At 46.6% G+C, this 24,312-nt stretch overlaps 1 protein-coding gene across 1 annotated transcript; it reads right to left on the reverse strand.

Moving 5' to 3' along the window:
• LOC131258965 (ras-specific guanine nucleotide-releasing factor 2-like) lies at positions 1-24,073 on the reverse strand. The gene is made up of 21 exons (XM_058260370.1): positions 23,984-24,073; positions 23,223-23,291; positions 22,981-23,148; positions 19,181-19,287; positions 18,534-18,681; positions 17,663-18,155; positions 17,069-17,491; positions 16,860-16,983; positions 15,896-16,239; positions 15,300-15,668; positions 14,888-15,217; positions 14,059-14,807; positions 13,351-13,469; positions 11,833-12,018; positions 5,205-5,225; positions 3,471-3,825; positions 3,316-3,413; positions 3,100-3,219; positions 2,838-3,000; positions 312-509; positions 1-189 (listed from the first exon to the last, which is right to left on the reverse strand). The coding sequence occupies exons 1-21, from the start codon at positions 24,071-24,073 to the stop codon at positions 1-3; spliced, it is 4,863 nt and encodes a 1,620-aa protein (XP_058116353.1).
• Positions 24,074-24,312: the final 239 nt, after the last annotated feature.

Consider the following 24,312-nt stretch of genomic DNA (forward strand, 5'->3'; position numbering starts at 1 on the left):
TTAAACATTGGCCGTGTTGGGCGCGCTGAGACGCGAACTTCTCGGTTCGATCTGGAGTGATTTGTGGTACAATTCGTCGTCGTCCAGCAGCAACGATGTATCCAGGAGGTAGGATGTAACTTTCGGTATGTGATCAATTTTGTACGGCGTCTGTTGGAAATGGCGTATCTCGCGTATTACGTGCGCAATCTGAAATTGGATCACAAAACGGCCGTCACACGCCCGGATGGAGGTTTGAGTTTGTGTGTGTTTGTGCGCGAAATGGGAGGGGGGGAAGGTGGGGGGGAGGACATCGGCGACCGCTTACTTACCATACGCATTTTGGAGAAGTTCAGCAGCCCATCCGGTGTAAAGTCCGGTGTGCCCTCCTCGATGAAGGACAGGTCGGTCAGATACATGCCCAGGTACGGGATGCAGGGTGGGTCGCACCGGTGCAGGGCCTCGCGCATCACACGAAACCTGCCGTCCGAACACACCACGGCCTGCAGTTTTGTGATTGTCGATTTGATCTACAATGGCAGGGTGGAGAAAGAGAAAGGAACGAGCAAGTAAGGCAGCTTTACCAGAGAATGCCAACGTGTGGCAAGCATCGTGACAGATTTTCCTATCGCGATATGCTCAAGGACACATACTGCTCGAGCTGGAAACAGAATGAACATCCTTTTGTAGGCAGTTTGTTCGCCAAATATTGATGCGATGTATTGCAAAAAGCTTCATTACAACATATTTCTCATTTACCGTGAAATGCTCCAATGAGGGCCATTGTAAACAGCCCAAAAAGAAGATATTTCCAAGTTCATTACTTGAAAGGCCAATATTTATCCTTTATTGTAAATAAATGCTGGTAAATGAAGCAAAATCAACTCGGGATGTCAAAAACTGGCAATCCGAATGGCAGGGCAAACTCAAAATGAACTGGGAGTGGCCGAAAGGACCACGGCGTCCTCGCGACAATAAACCATAAATGGCAAGTGGTGTGGCTTTTATTGGCCACTTGGATGAACTTTTTTGGCCTACAAAGGCGCTTCAACCACCAAATTCAGGGAAGAAACGACCGACGTGTCGCCCGACGCTCCCTTTCCCTTACTTCGCTCCACCAGCGAATGGCAATGGAAGGAGTTCATCATAATAAAAATAAAAAAAGCAATAACACCGGCGGATGCCGGAGAAACAATACACCGGATCCACCACCAGTCAGTACGGCCATATACGCCTTTCGAAGGTCAGAGCCAGATGGAGCGCCCACAAGCGGACCTGGAATTGTTCCAACTTTTATCATTGTTAGCAAAACTGGGCATGAAATGGCGGCGTGTGAGAAATCGCCCAAATGAAATAAGAAGTCATGCTCATTGTTTTGCGAATATTTCTATTCGAGCCAAGTGTCACGACACGTATACGATGGCCCCATCTTCTGTGGGACTTTATCTTTCGTGTGGGTTTTTTGGGGTCTGCTGATTTTGTTTTTGGGTTGCGATAAAACTAAACAATTCCATTCACTACGAATAATTCCATTCAAGATTCGAGGATGGTATGAACGTCATTTTCATTCTAATTCGCACAAGGTCGCTTGATTGTGCAAAATACAAATAAGTTCTTGCGGACGAAATTGTTTCGACGTATCCTTTATATCAAAGGATTGGAGGTGGGATATCAAACCGGCATATCGTGCATATCCGTAGGTGGTATAGCAGATGATTAATTAGTTTTTCCTCTCAAAGCATTTTCCGTGTATAATCAAGACTACAGATAAGCATTGAAACATTCTTCCCGGTCACAAAATAATTCGTTGCATATTTTTAAATCTTACAATCGTTCCGGTAACATCAAACATATCCTCCAGCTACAGCGAAACTACGCTTCCTCAAAATATGTTCGGAAAGCCGAATGTACGAAAGAAAATGGATAAAATCCATTTACACACACACATACACACAAACAACGCCCTTCATTCCAGTGGTGAAATGTGTAAAAGTCCATTCGCATCTTTCGTTGCCTGCGAAAGCCAGCGAAAGCATGGCCCCTCCAGGGACAGGCACCGAGCGGTGCCGGTGTTGTGCTTACGCTAATTGAAATAACGACAATGTAATTCTTAAGCGCCAGGAAAAACTGTTTCACTTGTGAGCCGACACATGTTCGCGTCCATACACGCAGCATTTCACCTGCGTCCTCGCTCGGCCTTGCAAGTGCGAACAGCGCAGAGCGGGGAGATGAGATACGTATGTCTTCCATGGCACAAAACACACACTCCCATACATACTACATGGCGGCTGCGGTAAGAAAGGGTCTCCGAGAGCGTAGAAAAATGATGATATACGCTAGAAAAATTGCATGCCACGAGCATGAGCTGCTTTCGGCGAGCCATGGAAAATATGTTTCCCTCAACGGGCACAAGGACACGCGGGACGACTCAGCAATGAATTACTGGGAGCATCGGGTGGGGAGACACAAGTTGTTGATTTGTTTTACGAAAGTACCCACACTTTGCGTTGGCCGCCGCGAGGGTAAAAGATTCCCGCAACGTTGCCATTTTCCTGGGGGAAATGTTTGTACTTCGCAAGAACGAAACGGAGAGCAAGGTTTGATTTTCTTTTTTAACCACTTGGAAAATTAAACAAGTGAATCATATATTTTAACTGAAAAGCTTTCAATGGAAAAAAAAATTAAAAGAAACCAACGAGAAGGAGGGGAGCATAAACACAAATAAACTGTGAAGTTAACAATCTCGAGCTGAGATAAAATGTACACTTAATGGTAGTAGACATACTTAACGATTTGGCACTGTTCTTAAATTGAAGAAAGTGACTTGCTGAAGCAAGCATGTGTCCGATGTTACTTACTGTCCTAGGTACTTTGTCCCAGGTTTTCTTCAGTCGATAAACGGCCGCATTCGTGAAGGCAGCGCAAATTTGCAGCACCCCATTAAAGTTGTGCAAGCAACGACAAATGTCCGCCACGGCTGTCCACTTTTCGATGGCCGCTACCCGCGCCGCCATGTTGCTCCTGTTGGGTCAAGAAAAAAGAGACAAACACACCATAACCATGTAGTATATACGAATCAAGGCCGACGCACACAGCGGGAGCATTCTGGCCCGTACTTACCTTGACACAATTTCCGAACAAACTAACCGTGAGCCGTCATTGAAGCGTTTCGTCATAAGAATGATATGCTCCGCCCGGGACTTCTTGTCCGATTTCATCCAAGCTTGACCTAGGAACTCTCTGTATTTTGGAGACAAAAACGAAACCAAGTTAACCATGCGACAAAGTGTGCCATGGAAAACCAAGAAAGATTCGTTTGGAAACGGATGTGCTTACTCGCTACGTATGGCCAAGAAAATCTGATGGTCCAAGTAGGTCATCTGTTCCGCAATTTCCAGCGCTGACAGCGTCTCGATGCTTTCCTTGCTCGGCGTCTGTAAGGTATGGCCGATTAGAAGTTTGTTCTCCGGTCTCGCGTACGTGATATTAACCTGTGGTGGCGTGAGAAGAATCTCCAGCTGTTGCTTCCCGCTGTCGATGTCGTCCCGGCAGAGCAGTCGCAGTAGCTGGGATGCAGCTCGGTGCTCAGTGGGCAATAGGTTCGGACTGCAGGTGATGTCGTCCAGGAAGGCTATCGTCTGACTGCGCAGAGCTGCATCCTGCTCGAAGTCCTGGAAGTGCTTCGACACCCAGTGCCGCAGCACGTTCAGCACCCGCATGGTGGCCGGCGAGCTGACGACGGATTCCTTTCGGTTCCTAGCTTCCACCTCGGGGGGCTCGTCCCGGGGATTGCTGGAAGCTGAGGTAGCGATCGCGAATGCCGCCGCGGCCGTCGATGTGCTACTCCTGCATGGTTTAAGTGCGCGATGGCGCAAACACGTAACACGCGGTGCGGGGGATACGTTGCGTACATACACATTTTAGGCGAAAGTTTAGTGTTGCATTTTTATTTAAGGTGCCATTGTGTGGGTAAGGTGGTGTACAACGAGCATATTGTGCGATGGGTAAATGTGGGCTGTCGAGTTTTGATGAGTGATAGCGTGAACGTATTGATGAAAACGCAAATGACTTCTATCTCTTGGCCGTCCTCCAAATACAATCGTTAAAAACCGGACGAAGGCAAATGGTAGCGGATGTGACACTTTCATTACCACAAAAATTCACGCCCTTCGAAAAACGACCACTGTGGTCGCCTACTTTGTAAAGCGTGTGGTTTGTTCCACAACATTGAGTGCTTTTCCTAGAAAGCCCAAGCCACCCACGGGCCAGGATTGTCCCGTGGGTTCACGAGCCGGTTGATTTACACACTCACAGGTGATTACGCGTGAAGACACCATCAGCACATCAACCGCAGCTTGCCGTCGGAAATAAATCATTCCCACCAACGCACCAACGGGGACCACCAAGATTCAGCGCCAGCGCCACACGCAACACACCACACCTGCCTCGTTACTGTCCGGGGGTGGTGGACGGGTGGGTAGATGGATTCCGGGAAAATTGCTTTTCACATTGGCGCCGCTTCGCTCGAGTTCCAGCTCCACGAGCGCGTCAGTCTAGCGTTTTGGTCTCGGTGGGATTTTGGATGGTAAATAAAACATAGGTGTCGTGCTTGTTGTGACACCCTGGCCACACAGCATTCTCCCGGTTTGTGGTTCGCCGGTGCGTGGTACCATACATAATGTATCTTATCAAGGCAAGGCGCCTCGAAGACGACCACAAACCCCAATCGACACCTCCTTGTTAACAATTCAAAATTTGCCACCCATCTTTTGGCAATTAATGTGTCAAACTCATTGTTTATTAATCGTTATCACGCGCACGAGCAAGGAACAGACATGCTAATGCTTCTTGACAATTAAAGTGTAGACTTCAAAGAAACACTCTTCTACGGGGTGATGATTTCCACAAAAGTCATTTCGAGCGACATTTCAAATTCGATGCTTTCTGTTGGAGGCAATGGAGGCGCCTGGTGGTTGATAAAAATCTTTCAATCTCAAATAGTGGAACACATTTTTAAGCTCACTTTGCGCGATAGGCAACTAAGTGAAAACGAACAAACTCTTCAATCTCAGACAAGCACACTTAAAGCTTACTCGCACAATCGCGCCCGTTGTAAGGTTGTGTTTTGAATGAGCTTAACAGTATCCCCATGCTGTGGAGTTATGTACTGGCCCCCCAAGCACAACTAACCATATTAATCATGGAACGCTCGTCTATCCACTTACCACAGAGGATCCGGTCCCATGCTGTGTGAACGAAAGGCCACACCGAAAGCATGCAGTATACGGAGTATGGGATTCGATCGACGTAACGGTGTGCAAAAACATCCAAAGCGCGAGCATGCCCCGTTTATTATTCCCAGTTTCAATTGGACGTCATCAATTTCATCGTTCGGAAAATTGATAATAAAACCAAACCAATTCCAGGGGCACGGTGAGTGGAACGGAACGGACCACCGGTTGAAGTGGTTTTTTGGCCGGAAACGTGGCGAGTGCACGGTGGAAAAAGGGCCGAGTGAATAGGGATGAACAGTGCGGGTTAGCAGCGCGTTATGAAGATGAGGTTGATTATTGGCAGACCCGGGATATCGGAACGAACGGAAAAATTTGGAAGGAAAAGAAGACCGGGCAAGGAAAATCCCCAATCCACCAATAAAAACCCCGACCGACGCAAAAGAAGGCACGGGACGGTTTTATGTTATTTTCACGATGGGAAAGAGACCCGCCGACGCGTCCCATTCCGGCCCAGGTGGATGCGATAAGACGAGATTGCCCGGCCAGGGGTTTCCGGCGACCCGTTTTATGGAGCGCACAATGCGACCGGTGGCCGAGTTCCGTGGCGATAGTGCGCATTACATATTAGTGTGGGTCATTTGGGGGTTGGTTGCGAATGAGTTATCGTTAGCGATGGAAAAAGGAAACAAGCGCACCCGGAGAGGTGGATGAATGTGAGATACATTATTGTTTTCGTAGGGCACACACACACACACACACACGGGCGACAATAAAAGCAGAATCCCAGATTGTGCGAAGGCCAAAGGAGCGTGTCGAAGGGGACCCGACAGGAATGCAGGATCATCCCGTCAGGAATCATCAAAACGGGTCGAGTTTCCGACGTGAAAACCGGGTTTTAATATCATGTCCATGACGATGGATGGAACATTTCGCCGAAACAGCACGAAAGCGCACAGAAGCGTAGGCAAAAGCATATTTTTTACGATTCGTTTCGCGTATGTTATCAAACGGGGTCAAAATATTATGTCGACCGTCAGGGGTTTTTTCGTGTGTGTTTTTACCAGCGCGCACAGGTGGAGAGATTTTCGTTCGTTGTTATCGTTCACGTGTTGAAACGAAAGCAGACGGTGATGGTCGACGATTTGTTGCAGCGACAGGAATTTTGCAATTGCATTTACCGCGTTCGCATTCGGAATTTTATGCCGAAGCGAAAACCCGGCAACATCGCAAATTGTGTCATTACGACATGGGATGTGGTGATCGTGAGCAGATTTTTGTTGTTGTTGTCAGAATCCAATAGATAAGCCCACAAATCCCACGTGCCAGTTATTACGTGGTGTATTGCGGGAAGGGGATTCGACAAGAGTTTTATGATTATTTTCACGTTTGGTTACACAAACCATACCAGGAATGTAAGTTTATTTTTGTATGATTGAAATTTTACCGTATTCAAGGAATATTTACATTTCCCGTTTGAAAACAAATGAGAAACGGTACGGCGTACGGGGACCATGTAAAGCCAAAACATACGATTAATAATCCCACGTAAAAGAGTGTGGGAATCGTTGGAAGGGAGTGAAGATCGTTTCGATATTTGACCGGGTGGAAGATAGAAGTGTTATCGAAAAATTCATCCCATGGAATTTGAAGTTGCAATCGTTGCAGGTGGGCAAAGGGATGGGTATATTGGAAATGTACACTCCATTCCAACAATGTATGCAGACGCATTCGCATGTTTGTTCATACGAGCAACCGAATCGCGAAAAATTCAAAACGGTATTTGAGCAACAAAATGAATGAAATGATTAAGTGGAGTTGCGCCAACAAGAATGGAGTGAATGAGCGGAACGAGTGAAAAACGAACATGTTGTGTTCATAAGGCACCCCCCCCAGGCGGACAGCAGCCCCAAGATAAATCCGAACGCAAGATTAGAAATAAGTTCGTCGGGAAAGTAAGGCCAGCGATATCAGCGCCCAGCATCGGGATTGGTTCGAAGACCGGCGGATTTGGAGGGGGAGAGACAGAAAGAGGGTTTGATGGAAAGTACATAGAGCAGACAGGGATTCGCACACATTCGCATGACCACAATCAATCAAAACCAGGACCAGTTCAGTCAAAGACGGACGGGCAGCCGTACACGACGTCATGCAAGCAGACGACGGATCGCAAAGACAGACAGCGGCACACGGACAGACACAAACAGAGAGACAGTGAAACATACAAAGACAAATACAGAAAGATTCGGATGGATGAAGTTTTCCGAACACCGTTCGACAGTATCGGTCGGTAAAGGGTGTCGTGGGAATAGAGGGTTATAAACATAAAGTCGCCCCGATTAAGTTTGTCGAAGGAGAGCAGGGAAGAGACCGTCCATAGGAGGGAGATTTGTTAGGTGTATTATTTTTGTTTCCATAAGGTTAACATTTTCCCCACGTGTGAAAATTGGGTGCAAATGTAGTAGCATGTGGTGAATGATGAGTGGATTGGTGTTAGGATTGTCGTTCGAGCGAATTGATTCCAGACAAAGATAAGGGTGATCGAATCGGTGTCCGGCAGGATGAAAAGCATACGAATTTGTGTACCATGTGAAGTGAGCAGTTTCCGGACACCGATGATGCAATCCGTATTTCCGAGGGAACGTTTGCATTCGTTTCGGTTATGGTTTGGTTGAGGCGTGTTAGATTTGTCATAATAGTGTTTGATGAGTTTGTTGTATTTATTTATGCACGATTGATCGATTGATTTGATTGATTAATTTCGATGCATACGTTTCGATGCACAAGAACAAGAAACATCCATAACACGATCATACACGGGTATGAGAGCAAGTGAGCAACACATCCAGAGAGAAAGAGAAGAAGAGAGAAAGAGAAGATAAACGGAGCGTAAGAAGATAAGAAACGAGATAACACAAAGCGACAAATGGTAAATAATAAGAAATTGTTCATATTGTCCAATCATATAAATAATAATTTCGTACAGATTTATTATTGTGAACGGTTCGAGACGCCTCGGAGTGAACTTGAGTAGTAAAATTAAGTACAAAAATAGATATAAAATGAGAAGTACACAAACAACGAGCCCATGACGTTACGGCATGATCCAAGTTTGAGCTACAGTTGTATGTTGAGTTTACATAGTACATATCACGTATTATCGTTTAAGTTGGTCATGCTGGTCAAAGCAATATTCAAAAGGATATTCGAACCTCTAATTGGCAGATTATCGGCTTATCAGTCTTGAGGGAAACTATTCACATGCGGCGATGGAAATAACAGTTAATTTCATACTGCTTATCGTAACTGCTGGATCGTGCGGTGGAATCCATTTTATGCAAATTTGAAACTCAAACCCCCCATTCCCATTCCTAAAAAAAAACAAAATGCTTTACAAAGCATGGCAAGTAAAGGCCTCCGGGTAGCATGTAGTTTCCTCACCGTCTTGGCCGGCTGAACAGCAAACGGAAGTTCATACATCACCCTTAGAAATACATTAGCCCTAAATCTTCATCAATCTCCGATAGTGTCCGCTCTTTCCTTTCCTCTTTTGGCAGCCTGATTGGCTCGCACTGTTTGCACTTGCCCTTGTTTTCACTCTCAATGGTGTGGTGACTTTGGCGCCCGCCTCGGCGTTCAACCCTTGCTGCCGTGGCCAGTCGGCCCCGGGGTTGTCATTGGCTCACTTAAAGGGTTGGCCCGTGAGAAACGTGCAGACGTGCATCGGGGTTGCGATGCGGAACGTGTGAAGTCCAACACGGGGAAACACTGGGGGCCGAGGACGACTGTGTGTGTTTCGATGGGGAACAAGATTTATGTAGCAAAATACGTTTTCATCGTTCCAATTGTAATAAATCTTCTGCCAAAACGATGGGCTTCATGCCTCCTTGCGGCGGGGTATCTTCTTTTGAGCAAAACGCTCCGCGCAAGGGGCGCCTCAAGGGGAATGGGAAGAAAATGACGGAGAACTAGCATCGGAAAAGAAAACCTACGCTCACGTACTCACTATCCCCTCCCCCACTCCAGCGTCGAAGGAAACGGGTTGGCTTAGTGGTACAAGGAAACGGAAATCTCGTACAAGCATTATCCTTTTATCGTGCAGTTTTGAATCATCTCGTGTACGCCGCTTAAAACTGGTCCGAAGTTCATGTTTCCCTTTGTTGACGGGTGAATACACTGCTTGGCGTGTGGGGGTATTGGTAATCCCGTGGTATGGCTCCGAGTGCCTTAAGAAAGTGGGGCTAAGAAATCGGTCACATTGGTATACGAAGATGCTGAAGAAAACATTACAAATTGCAATCCGATAAAGCGCAATATTGTTTCACCATACATCATATCACAAAGAAGGAGATTTGTTCTTGAGTCAGTTTATTCTTTGGACTATCTATCTTTATATTACTACATGGAGAGAAACATGAAACTTTAATGTTACTTTTTTTGAGATTACTGAGCACTTAAGAAGAGCAATATTAAATGTTAGTTCTACTAAATTTAGCTGTAGTTGTTTATAATAATTTCGTGACTGTTGATTTATTGTTACACCTACCAATGGAAGCGTGGAAGTCTGAGTAAATTATGTTATAACAATTTGTTGATAGAATTGAATCTACTTTATTCTATTGGTAGTATATTTTATGTAAAGCTTATTCAATCCCTTGAGAAGTAGTTACAGCGATCAGGTTGATTTGTTTCATTAGAAATCCACTTAAGTAAATATTCCCTAGCAAATGCCAGGAGTCATCAGCAAGTTGCTCCTTAACTAATTCCCCATTCGCCGCTTTTTGGACGCTCCAGAAAATGGTGCTCAATGTAACCAACAGACAAGGATGGGACAGAGAAGTTTTTGCGTTAAACAGCGCCGTGTCCCAGCGGCTTTCGGGGAAACCATACTTGGAAGTGCACGGCAGAGCGGTTCTTGTTTAACATCTTCATGCGAATAAGAAGCAATAAATCATACATTGTCGGAAACAGGAATACGTAAACAATGTTCCTAGCCCAAACACGCACACACAAAAACCCGACACGAAATCCCATATACGAAGCCCGTGCCTTTTCCCAAGCGTCCTGCTTCGATTGTTGCTGCCGTTGGCAGTTCTTTTTGCCGATAGGTCTAGCATCGCCTCTCACATAGCTATATTTCAAAGTACAGCACAACCACTTTCCAGAGCATGTGTTTGCATATGCAGTGCTGTTCATCGCTGCTGATCTCGTGGCAGAGTATTTTTTCCGGGCTCCCTGCCAAGCTGCCTGGAAGTTTGCCTATGTGCGCACATCTCTGATGCGAGTGTCTTCAAACTTTGCCCTTTAAGACTGGGCACAATTGCTTGATATCTGGCGACCTAACAATTGCTGGGGCTTCGACATTTCCAAGGGATTAGTCTGTCTCTTGACGTTTATACTTCGAAGGAGACGGTGGAACCATAAAAGACAAAATCGCTTTTAACATACATCAAGATTATGCTCGTCCGCCTCGTCGTCGGCTTAGGCTTAGGTCTCTCTTCGAAAAGCTTTAGTAAATGGCAATGACATGATTCATTGTTTCAAGTGAAAATATTATTACAACATGTCCCTAGACACGAGGGACAACGTTTGAAGGTCAACTGAATAGTGTTATTTTATTTAAATGAGAATGGAAGCATACTCATCATTAACGATATTTTTATTATTTGCCTGCAAAACCTTTTACTTTTTTTAGAGAATTAAGGGCAAATTTAAAGCAACATTTACAGCAATAAATCCGTTCCACCGAAAGGTGCTTTTGTGTTAACCTTACAGTGCTTTGGCAGGCAATATTATATGGTCGATTTGGTGCACTTTAAAATCGATTTCGCATGGTTTCGCTTCTACCGTTTCAAGCTAAGGAGAAAGGTAGAAAATTCCAAAAGGAGCGAGTAATTAAGCTGTTAAAAGGATTTATCGTCCCTCCGTCGTGAATCTTTCCAGCTGAGGGTTTTATTTTCATAGCGACCCAACTCAAAGTAACGAAAAATACTTTCTTCTGTGTTTTTAGTTTACCTGATTCCGTTCTCATATTACCCGTAGCTCAATCTTGGACCGTCTTACAATGGGCTGTTGTTGACTCTGCCCGAAAGTACATAAAGCTGGAAACTTTTAACGAGAACCCAGCCACATACGATGTACAACGAACGGCATAAAGTCATAAATGAAAGCAACTCGCGGGCGTTTGAAAACTACGGTTGAGTCCAGGGCAGAACGTGTTTTGAAGTAGAGAGCATGGTCAGAAGAGATGGTAATAGATAAACACAAGACCAAAAAACGGATCAGCCTGAAACACGCGGGTAAAGAAACAAACAGCTATACCTGACTGCAAGGAGCAGGAAAACAAAACGCAAAAATAGTCAAACACAACGGTATGCAGGAGGAAACGAGCTCCCTCGCATGCGTCACTGAGGACAACAAACAAAAAAAAAAACGGGATTGAAAAATGAAAACATCCGAACAGTGTGTGTCCATCAACACAGGGTCACAAGGACACGAACACGCACAGACACATGCACACGGAGTGCACGGACTTCCACGGTCGGGTGAGGGGAGTCCGCCGGGAGGCTGCGTGCGATGCGGAGAAAGGGGGGGGGGGGGGGGGGGGAGCGGCTGCGTTTACCTGCGTTGCGACTGGCGGTAGGAGGTGATTACTACGCCTACTTTGCTGGAGCAGTGAGGAACGTGATCGTGCTGCATGGAAGCGCGGGACGAAATGGTGTTGAGGGAAACGCCGCCCAGCGATCCGCGGGGGGTGGTGAAGATTGACGTGGCCATGTCGTCGTCGCTTTCGGAAAATCGGCGTGTGCTGAGAATGAACCGTGAAGAGAATCAAAGAAAATGTGATAGCAAGAGAAAGGAAGAGAGAGAGAGAGAGGGAGAGAGAGGTGGAAGGAAAAGAACAGTGTAAAGTGCATCGGAAAATACACTGAATTCCCTCTCATTTCTGATTCACGGTTATCCGGTTTGCCGGAAATCCTTTGCGTCTCGTTACTTATTTAATGAAACCTAATTCTGAGTACACATTTTACACATTAACGGTTTTATGCAATAATGAGATACGAAATGAATACGTTAATTTCCATCATTCTTGTATTCCTAATGACGCAAAGAACCGTACAACCGGGACGCAGTGTAAAAGGATACTATCGATTGTTTTTTTCGTGTAAATTGATCTTGTGTGGAAAGGGATTAGTATTCAAGCGAGGTTTATTTTTCTCGGGGGTCATGTTGTACAAGATGCAATTCAATACCAAAAACAAGGTTAAAATGATTCGAGCAAACGCTTTTCTGTTGGTGATGGAAAAGGAAATGAGTCATTGCATTACAAACCGTGGGGGGGGGGAGGGAGGCATTCCTTGCTGATGGAGTGCAAGATGTGCAAAATGTGCAAAACAAGGGAATGTGGAACGGCCAGTGTCCACACACAGTATTAACGCCCATTTTCAATCTGTTACAGCCGTACTCGGTTGTTTGCCGCGTTGCAATATTTAGAATCCATCAATAAATTGTACAGAAAGAAAAGGAGACAGACTGCACGGGCGAACGCAATGGTTGCTGAGGATAAAATCCGCACAAATCATTGGTAAAATATGGGTTCGGAAACCGAGCCCTCCGTGGTGATGAAATGTGGCAGCTCAGTGTTTGGCTGTGTCAAGTGCAGACGGAATTAACGCACCATCTGAAGTCGCGAACGCAAAACTACCACTGTTGGGATGAAATTACTACACTTGGCCACCTCAAATGGTCGCTGCGGGTCGACACATTACTGAATTTCCTGACCTTCGAGCGAAGCCTGCCTACTTTACTCATAAATTAGTGCACAATTAATCACTCCGCTTTTGGCCGCTCCGGTGCTGACGATAATCGCACGCACGCGGAACCAAGGATGGGAGATGATTTATCTGATGAAATGATTGTACGCGAATGACCATTTCTAGTGCACTCCGCACTACACGAGGGCCGCCGAGGCGCAGCTTAGGGACGTGAACATCATCATCCCGGGACATGCCATGATGACCAGCGAAGAGAACGCTTCGCCAGCGTCCCAAGCATAGGAAGCAACCCTCGGCCGCAGACGTTGGTTGGTTGGACCATCTGGAGCATTGTTTGGTTGCGTGACGGAGGGCGGTGTACGTACCTGGAAGAATCACGATCCCTTTGCGGTGTCCCGAACAGGCTCTTGCGCTGTCGTTCCGGTGTCTTTGGGGCAGAAAATTTACGAGTCGTCAGCCGTGGACTGCTGCTGGTCTTTTCGCTCTGGACATTACCGCGACGCAGACACGTCGAGAGCACGATGGATGAAAGAGACAAATAGCAAATATTAAATCAAATTAAGTCCACCTGCACATGTGAACACGTGGGGAGCATAAACATAGAAATTCAATAAAACGAGTTGAATAAATCTTTACCGTGTCGGCAGGAAATGTAGGCATGTTTTACCGGTGTGTAGCTTTAGTAAAGCAAAGAGATCCGTTTTCGTAGTCATGTTACTTTGTAAATGGCACATAATGTGTCTGACGTAAATTGAAAATAATTAAAGCAAACTTTATGCTTCGTAAAGAGTATGAAAACAAAGGTCCACGACATGCACGTGTTAATAAGCACACGTTCACAAATCCACGGTACACGGAAAGGAACCGTAAAATCGTTTACCCGATCAGTACACTCTAAATACACCTGAGCTCGAAAGGTTACGCCGTAATGGTAATTTAATGGCAATGGTCGGACCGTTTAAGCGCCTCACGGTGGCGAGCGGACGGATGTAATGTCAATGCGATACCGGTCGCGGACCGTTTAGCCGGCGAGCGATTAACCCCGCCTAATCCCCAAAACCAGAAGTGCATACCTTGCTGAAGAGGCTGCCGTCACCGTTGAGCTGCAGACTGTGGCGATGCTGGCAGAGGGCGGCATGCGGGATGGCGATGTTGTGGCCAACGCTCGGTCGGCGGTCGGTCGGCAGCAGGTGTGGCGGGGAGATGCTCTTCGCGGACGTAGCCGTTGTTGTCGTCGCCGTCGTTATCGTAACCGTCGTCGTCGGCGTCGTCGAGGTCGTCAGATAAGGTTGAGTTACGATTTTCGGACCGCCATACTCCAGCCGTCCCTGCACGATGGTCGCCTGTTCCGGTTTCGGCGACGGAAGGGAGTGCTGTTCCTGCAACGGATGATGTCCGTTCGGCGACTGGCCATTCGATGGGCCGTAGCACGGCGTTGTCGTTACAGTTGGCGGTGTGGGAGGAAGTTTAATTTGTTGCTGCTGATGTTGCGGCAAATAATGCTGTTGGTGCTGGTGCTGCTGTTGTTCCTGGCATGTCTGCTGTTGTTTGGCTTGTTTTAATGGCGCCTGGTCGTCCTCCGTTTGACTGGTGTCCGTGGTGCAGATGGTGGGAGTCGGTGGCGTCGTCGTCGTGTAGCTTTGCTTGGCGTGCACCTTCAGGTTGATACGCTCTGGTAGTGGGCTGGTGGGTGCCTTACCGTACTTGAACGTTCCCTCCGTCGGAGTGTCGTCCGATTTGTCCTGCCCACCGGACCCGGTGGATCCGACCAGAGTGACACTGCTCAGGTTGGAAGGTGAGGACGGTCCGCTCATGACTGTTTCTAGAAAACACACACACCAGACAACGAGCGGCGGTTTAGACCAAAGGGTGTATAATGGGCAATAAACATGCCCTAATCACCTGTCAAAGTATCGGAACTGCTGGAACCGGGCATCGCCTTCGGTATGACCAGGTACGAGTCGTCCTGTGGCTGGTGATGAATCTGGTGCTGCGATTTACTCTGCAAATGCACCGTTCCACCGGTCGGTTCGATCGGCTTCTCCTCCAGCTTCTCGCTCGGATGGTGCGCACTGTGCACTATTACCGGCCCGACCTGCTCCGGAATCCAGGAGAGGGTTTCCTGCTCCGCACTCTGATGATTCTGATAGCCCCTGCGAGAACCTCGAAATCGAAGACCTGTTGAGTCACCGCTCATCGAGCGATCCCGGTCGGCACCCTCGGAGCAGTAGCCTACAAGTGGGGTGGGAGGAAATAGAGCCATTGATTGCATTTCCCTCACCTCATCTACATTGACATTGGTATAGTAACGCACCGGAAACGGAACTTGCACCCGATGTGCGACGTGGAGAGGCCCGCCCGTCCTGGTACGGTAGTTCGAGAAAGTCCGTCTGATGTTCACAATCACACGACGGTTCGACGGGTGGATCGTAAAACACACTCTTGAGGGCGTTCAGCACAGTCTCGCCGTCAGTGAACACACGGTACGTTAGCAGGAAGGTATTCAGAAAGTCTATCGATAGGAACCTCAAGTCCGTCAGACGCTGGAGCAGACGTTCCGGCGTGGCGTAGCGCACCTGCGGTAGTTTGCACGAATTCAACGTTCGCGAGAAGCGAATATCCACGTCGTCTTTGAACAGACGCGGATCCGCTCGCAATGCCTGATGGCCTGCAAGAAGGGATGCTTCAAGTTTCACCAGTTCACAACATTTAGCATGCACACACACACACACACAGAACGAAGAATCGAAAAACATCCAATTTCCATCGGGGGTGGGTTAAAAACATGGGTCAGGTGAGAGAGAGAAAGGTACAATGGGAGAAATGGAAAGACAGAAAAGGATTACAACCGAGCAATAACACACTCAGGAGATGAAACTCCAGAGCTGCGTGTAGGTCACAGTAACATACCTCCCGACGATCCACCAATTCCCGGCGAAAGCAACGAATGCATGTGAATGTTATCGAGACATTGCGAGATGTCACTGATCCACGCTTCCTTGTCCTGGATTGTCGGTGCAACCAAATGGATACCGTGTCGGGCGCCCGATTTCGATTCGACCAGTATCTTAAAGTCCCTGTTCCCGGCATTTACTGATTCCGTCACGCTCAGCGTACTTCCGCGGGTTGATGCCGAACAAACGGAAGCCTCCTCATCATCGTGCTGCACGTCGCTAGGATCCTCCACAAGTGTGGCATCGGCGAGTGGGATTTTCCCTACATCCGGTAGCAGGTGCAACCGACCACCAGACGTTCTACAATTGTCCAATAAAATTATTCCATTTTTACCACTTCTAGTAATTTTGATACGGGGGAGGGAGGAATGAAATTGATAGAGAAATTGTTAGAACCAAATTACAACACAACAGTAGGCCAAATGAAATTTAAAACATCAAACGGGGTGGGCCCCTTCATTATGATATACTATAAGGGCTTTCAGATGATATCATAGAGCAGCATTATTTCTAACTGCAGCACATGATATTCCAACAGTACCAATTGAGTTTATAACGCCTTAGGCTAAAACAGCCAGTAACAGCGTAGTGTATATGCTGTTTAAATTCGGCTACCAGAATTCTATCTGTGAACAATGCGGAGAGGAAACCATTTGGAATAAACGGAAAAAGAATTGAATATTCAACATTCGACACGTTTCCAATGGTTTCTGAAACATTTCGCGATAAACTTCGAGTTTCCACGCTTTGCCTTTACACATCTTTTGCAGTCACCTTGGTCGATGGCGTAGTAGAGTCTGCGCTAACTAGAGGGCGCTAGCATACACCACCAGATGGCGCTAGGAGCTTATAGTTTATGGGAAATATTGAAAGAGAGGTAGTATAGGATGCATTTTAGGATAACGATTATCCCAATGTACCTCGTCGCAATAATCATGTGGTTGGAGAACAGAAAGCACTGCCGTACGGCATCTCGCTCGCTTTTGAACGAAGCCAAGCGGCTGCGTATTCGTCCTCGTCCTGGCGGAACTTGCACCAAACTTCCTGAAAACGAAAATTGGCAGCTTTATGGCAGGCACTGACAGCATTTTTGGAAATGGTGCTTTACGGCAAACAACTGGTTACTGACCTTGCCTCACAAACACCTGATTGACGTCGAGTAGGATATCGCAACCCTCCACTATCATTCGCTCGACAGCCAGATTCTTACGCAGGTTTTCCGTTTCCGACACTTCGTCGTGCATTTGGCGTGAAAGATCCTCGAGCTGTTGACGAGCGTTCTGCAGGCTTTTCCGCTCGACGTGGTCATGGGGCGTGTGCGCCAGCAGCTCGTGCAGCGTGATGATGTACCGCGGGATCTGGTGCATTGGATAGGTAAGAAACGTCTCCAGACTGCGACCCTGGCAGGAGGGTTTCGCCTCGAGACGCTTCAGCACCGTGGCAAAGTTGGTGTTGCTCTTGCACTCGGTCAGTACCTGCAGACTGTAGTGATGGTTGCGCACGTACTCCTGGTAGATGCTCAGCATGGGCAGCAGCATGTCGAACAGGTCGCCTAGAAATGTATTCGGAAAATTAAAGCTAATTTTATACAACATGATGCATGGGCACGTCGAGGAAGTTGGGCACGGAAGGAGTTGGTGTCGTTAGAGTGATGGTGATGGTCAGAAAATCGTCTTCGGTTTCACCTTCCATTGGTTTAGTCGCGGAGATGAAGCTGTCTTACCAAGCACTAGCGTCGGCCACGACTCGAGCCGTGAGGTCAGTCCTTTGAGGAAGATCTGGTGCAGGAACAGGACCGTCTCGGAGTTGAGGAAAATCGAGTTGACGTCCTCGTGCGAGCAGGGAGGCCGCTTCGAGCTGGCGGCCATCTTGAACGGGCGCAGAAAGCACGCCACCAGCACTTCCAGCTGCTCCAGGTACTCCTCCTCTGCCTCGACCATACTAAACACGAGGTGGTTCCGCTTGCGCATACTTTCGGCGTGCGGCGATCGGATGTACTCCTCCACGATCTGCTTCCAGCGCCGTCGACAAAGCCATCCGCGGAAGAAGCTCTGCACCTTCTTGATCTTGCGCAGCTCAATCGAATCCTGCACCGAAGCGCATAGGCCCGGAAGCGAACCGTGGTCGTCCTGCGAGTCGGCCGGGACGCTAAAGCTACCCCTTCCTACCGGCGTGGCAGAGTAGCTGGATCGGGTCTCCTTTCTCAGCACACAAATCTAGCTCCGGCCGGAAACCGGAAATCGCAAACCGTGGACATCATCGCGAAACGCCAAGCCGACACGCGCCGTGTCCGGAAACGAGGAAAGTCAAAACAATAATTAGTTCTTAAGGTTGTTCGGTCGTTCGTGCAAACAACTCACACCCATTAGCCCTCTTGCGTCTACCCAGGCCTCCCCCCCTGTTCCCCCCTCTCTGCAAACCACAGAATGCTTCCGGAAAAGCTTCCGGCAAGCGTCGGTGGAATGGTGAAGTGAAGCGAATGGCGAGCGAAAACTAAGGACGATTAATAACCATCCGTCCGTAGTTCTTTCACCACCGTACCACCCTCCCAAACGCCCTTTTGATCACCCACCCACCCACACACACACACTTACCTCGGTGCGAAGTTTGCGTATTTCTGATGCCAGTTCCTCGCACTGCTGAGTGTACTGCCATTTGGCCGTCTTCTCGCTTTCGACTACTTGCAACAGATGGACATGCTTCTGCTCGAGTTCCTCCTTCTGAAGTAGCAGTTTGTTGAAGCTGTTTTGTTTGTTCACCAAGAAACATCAACCGGCATGAGGGGAGGATGGGGAGATTCGAGCATATGAGTGTACGTTACAAAACAATTCGACGAAGAGCGAGCAATGGAAAACGAAATGAGTGGAAAAGCGAGACAGTATGTACATAGCACCCAGCAGAGAGTGCGCCTCGAAAGCCGACAAGTGTACTAATTAAACTGCTATCAGCTAAAGAGCGTTCGGGGTCGGGGCCAACGGTTTCTGTGGCTCCGGTTTTGAATCTAGATCGACTTTCGGTTCTCTAATGAATATGCATGCAAACGGAATTTGCATAGGAAAAGTGCCATCCTTGGGGACAATGATAATAAGCTTTGGACGCTAGATTTATTGTACCGCCAGCAAGCGCAACGTGAAACTAGTAAAACCCGGGTCGAAAGACGAGTAGGAAAGCCCGGAAGGAAAAACATTATGCTGAGGCTTTTATTCCAATGCTACTGGGTTGTATTTTTTTCCACGCATACCTGGCTTCCCGGATTGCTATGATCCATGCTGAACATTCGGATTCCGTGGCTGCACGCAGTTCGTACTGTCGTTGATTTTCCCGTCGGTAGCAAATAGTGAAGCAATGCTGTAAAATATATGCAAATAGTGTAACAATTATCTGCCCTCCTAAGTTTTGTTGCGATTTTCTGCGACGGTTGGTTCTGCGCTGGTTGGAGGTTGTGTTATCCTTGGGATGTTTGGCAACTGACGGTAAATAGGATTCGTTACAGCATCGAAAACGTCATAGATCTTTTTATAGCACAGTGAAACATTATCATCACCCGTTGCTACGAGCGATACCAGGCGTTGATTTACTAAGGCCCTTTTCGATAGCTTCAAAAACATTCCCGAGCCCCAAAAAAAAAACTGGTCTAAAATTGTCCATGAAACGCTGGCATGCAAATGCATCACACGTGTGGGGGGGTGGGATTTATGTGTCTAAAAATAAAGGGCCAGCTCAAGGAATGCTTCGCAAGTCCTTTCATCTCGGGCTGCCGGAAAGTGTCGATGTTTCTTTCGCCCGCGTTCACATTGTGTGAGTATTCCACGAGGATTGTAATAAAATTTCCTCCCTCGTCTCTTTCATTCCTCGCTCGCTCCTTATAGTGACGCGCACCATTGGGACCATTTGTTTACAGTCATATCTTGGGGCATTCGTTGTGCCCGGTTCAGATGACCGCAACCACGAGTGTACAACGTTAAGGGTGCAGTGGGCAGCGCTCTTACGGTGACTACTCGTCCGTCGAACGATACACCATGCTTCCATGATACTGTAAATAACAAACTCGTTCCTGCAAACGGTCCGGAGTGCCCTTCGCTCAACCGTTCCATACCGTTTCCGGTGTACGCTGAGGACTTGTTGCAAAGAAGTGAAAACATCAACAGTTCCTACACGGGCCGGAAGACAGATGAATAAAAAATTCACCCAATGCAATAACCTTCACGAGTGCTAAAGAAAACACGCACGGAAGTAAACTTTCGAGGGAAGACGATTGAGGCGTCCATATAAAGGTGCTACGTTTGTTTGTTTGTTTGTTTGTTTGTTTGTTTATCTGTTTTGTAGATTTATCGTTTGAAAAACTTTAAACACGATGTTGTATACTTGGTATTCTAAACTGTAACAAATTGTTCACCAACTTCTTCAAAGACGACAGAGGATCAATGCTAGAAGTTTTGCGTCTTGAACTTAATATTTGTTAAACCAAAATACAATATCGAAGCAATAGCATTATATAGGTATTCATGGCTATCAGTTGAATTCTAATCGTTTATACTTCCATCATTAAATTAAAGTACAAAACACTTACAACTTGTTACATCAACTCAACAGCCACGCAGCTTACCACGACATCTTTTCCTGCCGGCAAGAACCACAGAATGGTTTAGTTTCGAAATGCATGAAGCAGACTGAAAACTCATTACCCAACCGAAACCGAAAAGAGGTTTCGAATTAAATCCACCTTCTACTCGACGCAACCCGGTCCTAATGCAATCCAGGGCAGGGCTTGATGGCCGGCGGAAAGAAACATCGGTTTTGTTATGTCTGCTGTCCACAGCTGGTGCCACTTTCAGCGATATTAATTATCCTTGCCATTTACGCTTCTTGAGGGCTCGAAATGACGATTTTGACACGAACATTATCGTCATCACGGGCACAACTGGTGTCATGTTTGCATGTCCTGAGCGAATTAGTCGCTAGCAGAGGTTTCCTTTCTTCTTCCCTCTCAGGCGTCAACATTTTGAGCAATGATTGCCAACAGTCATCAAGCTCAATCAAGCCACACTGGCCAGCTAAACCAATCAAGTTATGAACCTCTTTAAGTTCTTATTTACAATTTCTACCGAAACCCTACCCAATGCCGATCGTCGGAACGTGTATGAAAAGGCACGATTACTGTCTGGGCGGAAATGATTGCTGTTATAAAGTAATCATGATAATGGAAACAAAATGCGTTGCACAACATTTGAACCAGCCACAGATCGCATAAATTGACAGCGATTAACACACGAAATAGCAGTCATTTAGTTTGATTGCGTCGATAAATAAAAAAAAAAAAACCCCGAGAAAAGAGCTTCCTTTGTCCCCAACGTTCAACTGCGCGAATCAACCGGCCCGGAGAAGGCAACCCAAACCCGCGGTCAGTTCCTTGTTGCCACGGGAGATGATTTGCTAAACGAGTGGGAGATAAAAAAGAGAGGAAAAAGTTTTCGGCTTCAACGGAATTGAAAACATGGGCTTCGGGTTCTTTGGCAGGTTCGTCGAATTTTCCCTCGTTCCACATGACTTCGCACGGGGCCACACGCGCGGGCAAGTTTGATGGAAACGGCATCTCAATTCTAACTTTCGCAGCTGAGAACAAAGGACATTGAAAGTTATTTTTAACCGAACAATCTTCACTCGCCTTTGCGCAACGGCAAGTTTTACTGCTTTTCTTTCATTTAAAGAAAACTCCTGTGTCGGTTCTATAGACCGACCGAGCCCCAGAAAACCGCGTCACCAAGCCCATCAAGTGACGCACAAGCCGAAGGTTTGCGTTCACTTTTAAACAACCGTTTATATCCTACCGTAGCGTCCGAGGCCAATCTCCGAGTTGGGATCTTAAAAACAGCTTGTTCTCGGTGAACATTTTTCGCAGGTTCGCCCTTTCGCCCAACCAGCCGGATGATGATGGCGCATGGTGCTAACGTGTAGTACGGAGAACGGGGCGGACCGGGGCTCCCGTGCATATGTTTTATTCATGCGCCTTTTTTATCAAGTTATCAACTGCCAGATCAGCCAGATCAGGGTGGATTGCTGCTCGATGGTCGTCCACGGATTGCCGCTTCAAGCAAGGTTAACCTTCCGAAATGATCCTCTTCTTTCGCAACGTTTCGCCATTTTGCGAGTTCATTTAAGGTTATTCATGAATATCTGATTAGCTACCTGCCTGTTGCTGTAGCCTTTTCCACATTTTTCTTCCAATCATCTTAAACCTCTCATTTTTCATCTCTCACTTTCTCTTTTGTGTGTTGTTGCTGTTCAACAGTTTTTTTTATCAATCACGAAACCATTGGCTTAGGATTACCTTGATAGCTTGCTGGCGAAATAGAGTGAGTCGTTTCCAGTTTTAAAAGAGATCTAACAGCCACGAAAGATTTATTTTTAAGTGCACATCATCCAGTCTTAATTGTGTTTGCTTAATCCGTTTTTTTTTTCCTGTATTCTTCTCTATGTTCGTTGATTACAAAAATGGCGTTCTGGGGATGCGCAATCAAAACATCCCCTCGGGGCACAGGAAGGTTGAGTTTATTGATTTATTTATAAAACAAAATAAATAACAAAACAAACCTAACACCTACGGAGCACCTTTCTAACGAATAAACGAGCATCGTAATGATTGTCACACATTTCGGGCCCCACGATGAACGGTATAGGCTTTGTCATAAAACCAAACGAATGTCCCACGTGGTGGCAATAAACTGCGCATGTGATACATTGGTCTCATATATTAATGTTTCTTTCAATCTCTCACTCGCCTGCCCCCAGCATCTAGAGAACAAATCGTTGGTGTTGGAAGCCTTTCCCGTTAACCCCACTCCAGCTGGACTCCAGCTGAGAGGCCCAACAAAATGTGTGTTTGGCTTAAACTCCCAAGGACGAACACATGTGCATTCGGTGCGTGTTCCGCGGGGTACGAAGCCCAAAGAATGAGGAAACTGTCACTGATACAGAAATCGATTTCATTCGGCGCGAGGACCAACCACTTGCGTGTTTGTTTGGTGGAACGGTGGAACGTACCTGTAGTTTTTCCTCTTTTATGATTTTGGAAGCCTGGCCGGCGTTGGTGGATATGGGGGGTCCTGATAACGAGGGGGCTGAAACAAGTCGCTCACAGTAGCAGCCCTCCAGGAAGATGAGTCCGGAAGGGCGTGATGATTGTTCCGATTCGTAGTAGAAGAGTAAGTTCTGCGGATGGAAAACGGTTGCGTTGTAGCGCTAACCACCGGCATTGGGGGGAAAAGCCGTCGGGAAAAACTCACCTGGTACAGCACAAACCATCGCATCTGCCATTTGTTGTTATCGGACGTTCGTTTGTGCAGATATCCATGCTAAATTTATAAAGAAAAAGGAAAACAACGAAAGATAGAATGATAACTCTTATGTCCATCCTCATTCAAATATTTTTAGAAAACATAATTAACTGCAAAGGGGACATTTTACACCCAAAAACATCCAACTAAACCATAAAGTTGCAGTCTTGTAAAAACATAGTATATCGCATGCCGTCATTGAACTTGCTCTTGTGTTGTTTCATGTATGTCCTTTTTATGAACGTCCACGTTGCTCGTAGGGAAAAAGGAGAAACATTCTTATTTGTTTAACCTGCTGTAATACACACGAGTTCCCTGTGTGAAAAACTGCCACGATCCTGCCACGAAAGGGTGGCGATACTCAATTAGAGCAAAATATGTGTTCGTCCAGCAGGTGGTATTTTGCTGTTTACGAGAAAACTTTTGTGGCTCTCCAGCTCCCTTCCGAAAGTTTGATTTCAACCAAATGAGGAAGGTGCGCTTTTGCGTGCTTGCAAAAGTGACGCTATCGTGCCACGAACATCAAACACGATGGTGGCCATCTACACTCAAATTTATGTAATGCTTTTCAAACAGCGTGTACACTTTATGTAACGTACGATAATTTTATTTTAATAACATAAAAAGAGAGAGAATTTTAATGGAAAAGTTGTTATGCAAGGTTATTAGCTTGTGCTGAAAACAATTCAGTTTTCTTTTAATATGCTTACCATAGAGTGATCATACTGTGCCCGATCGGACAGCATAATCAGCTGATTTTCGTTAACACGCACGGAACGTTGCATTTTGGGGCTGAGCATTGATGAACCGTTTGAATGGAACTTTCGTTCGCCCAAAATGGTACCAAACAAATTTCTTTATTCACTGTCCTCTGCTACTCTGTGCACCTTTACTCATCGTTACACTTGAATATTGCGTTATATTTTCCGGCACACTGCACTTTTTTCACGTTATACACATTTCCAACGGGTTAAGTAACTGATTTCGTTTTTACAATTTTTCACACCTTCACTCTTTGGACGCTTTTCCTCGTATGCGT

The sequence above is a fragment of the Anopheles coustani genome, chromosome 3 (assembly GCF_943734705.1).
Source record: "Anopheles coustani chromosome 3, idAnoCousDA_361_x.2, whole genome shotgun sequence".
Lineage (NCBI taxonomy): Eukaryota > Metazoa > Arthropoda > Insecta > Diptera > Culicidae > Anopheles > Anopheles coustani.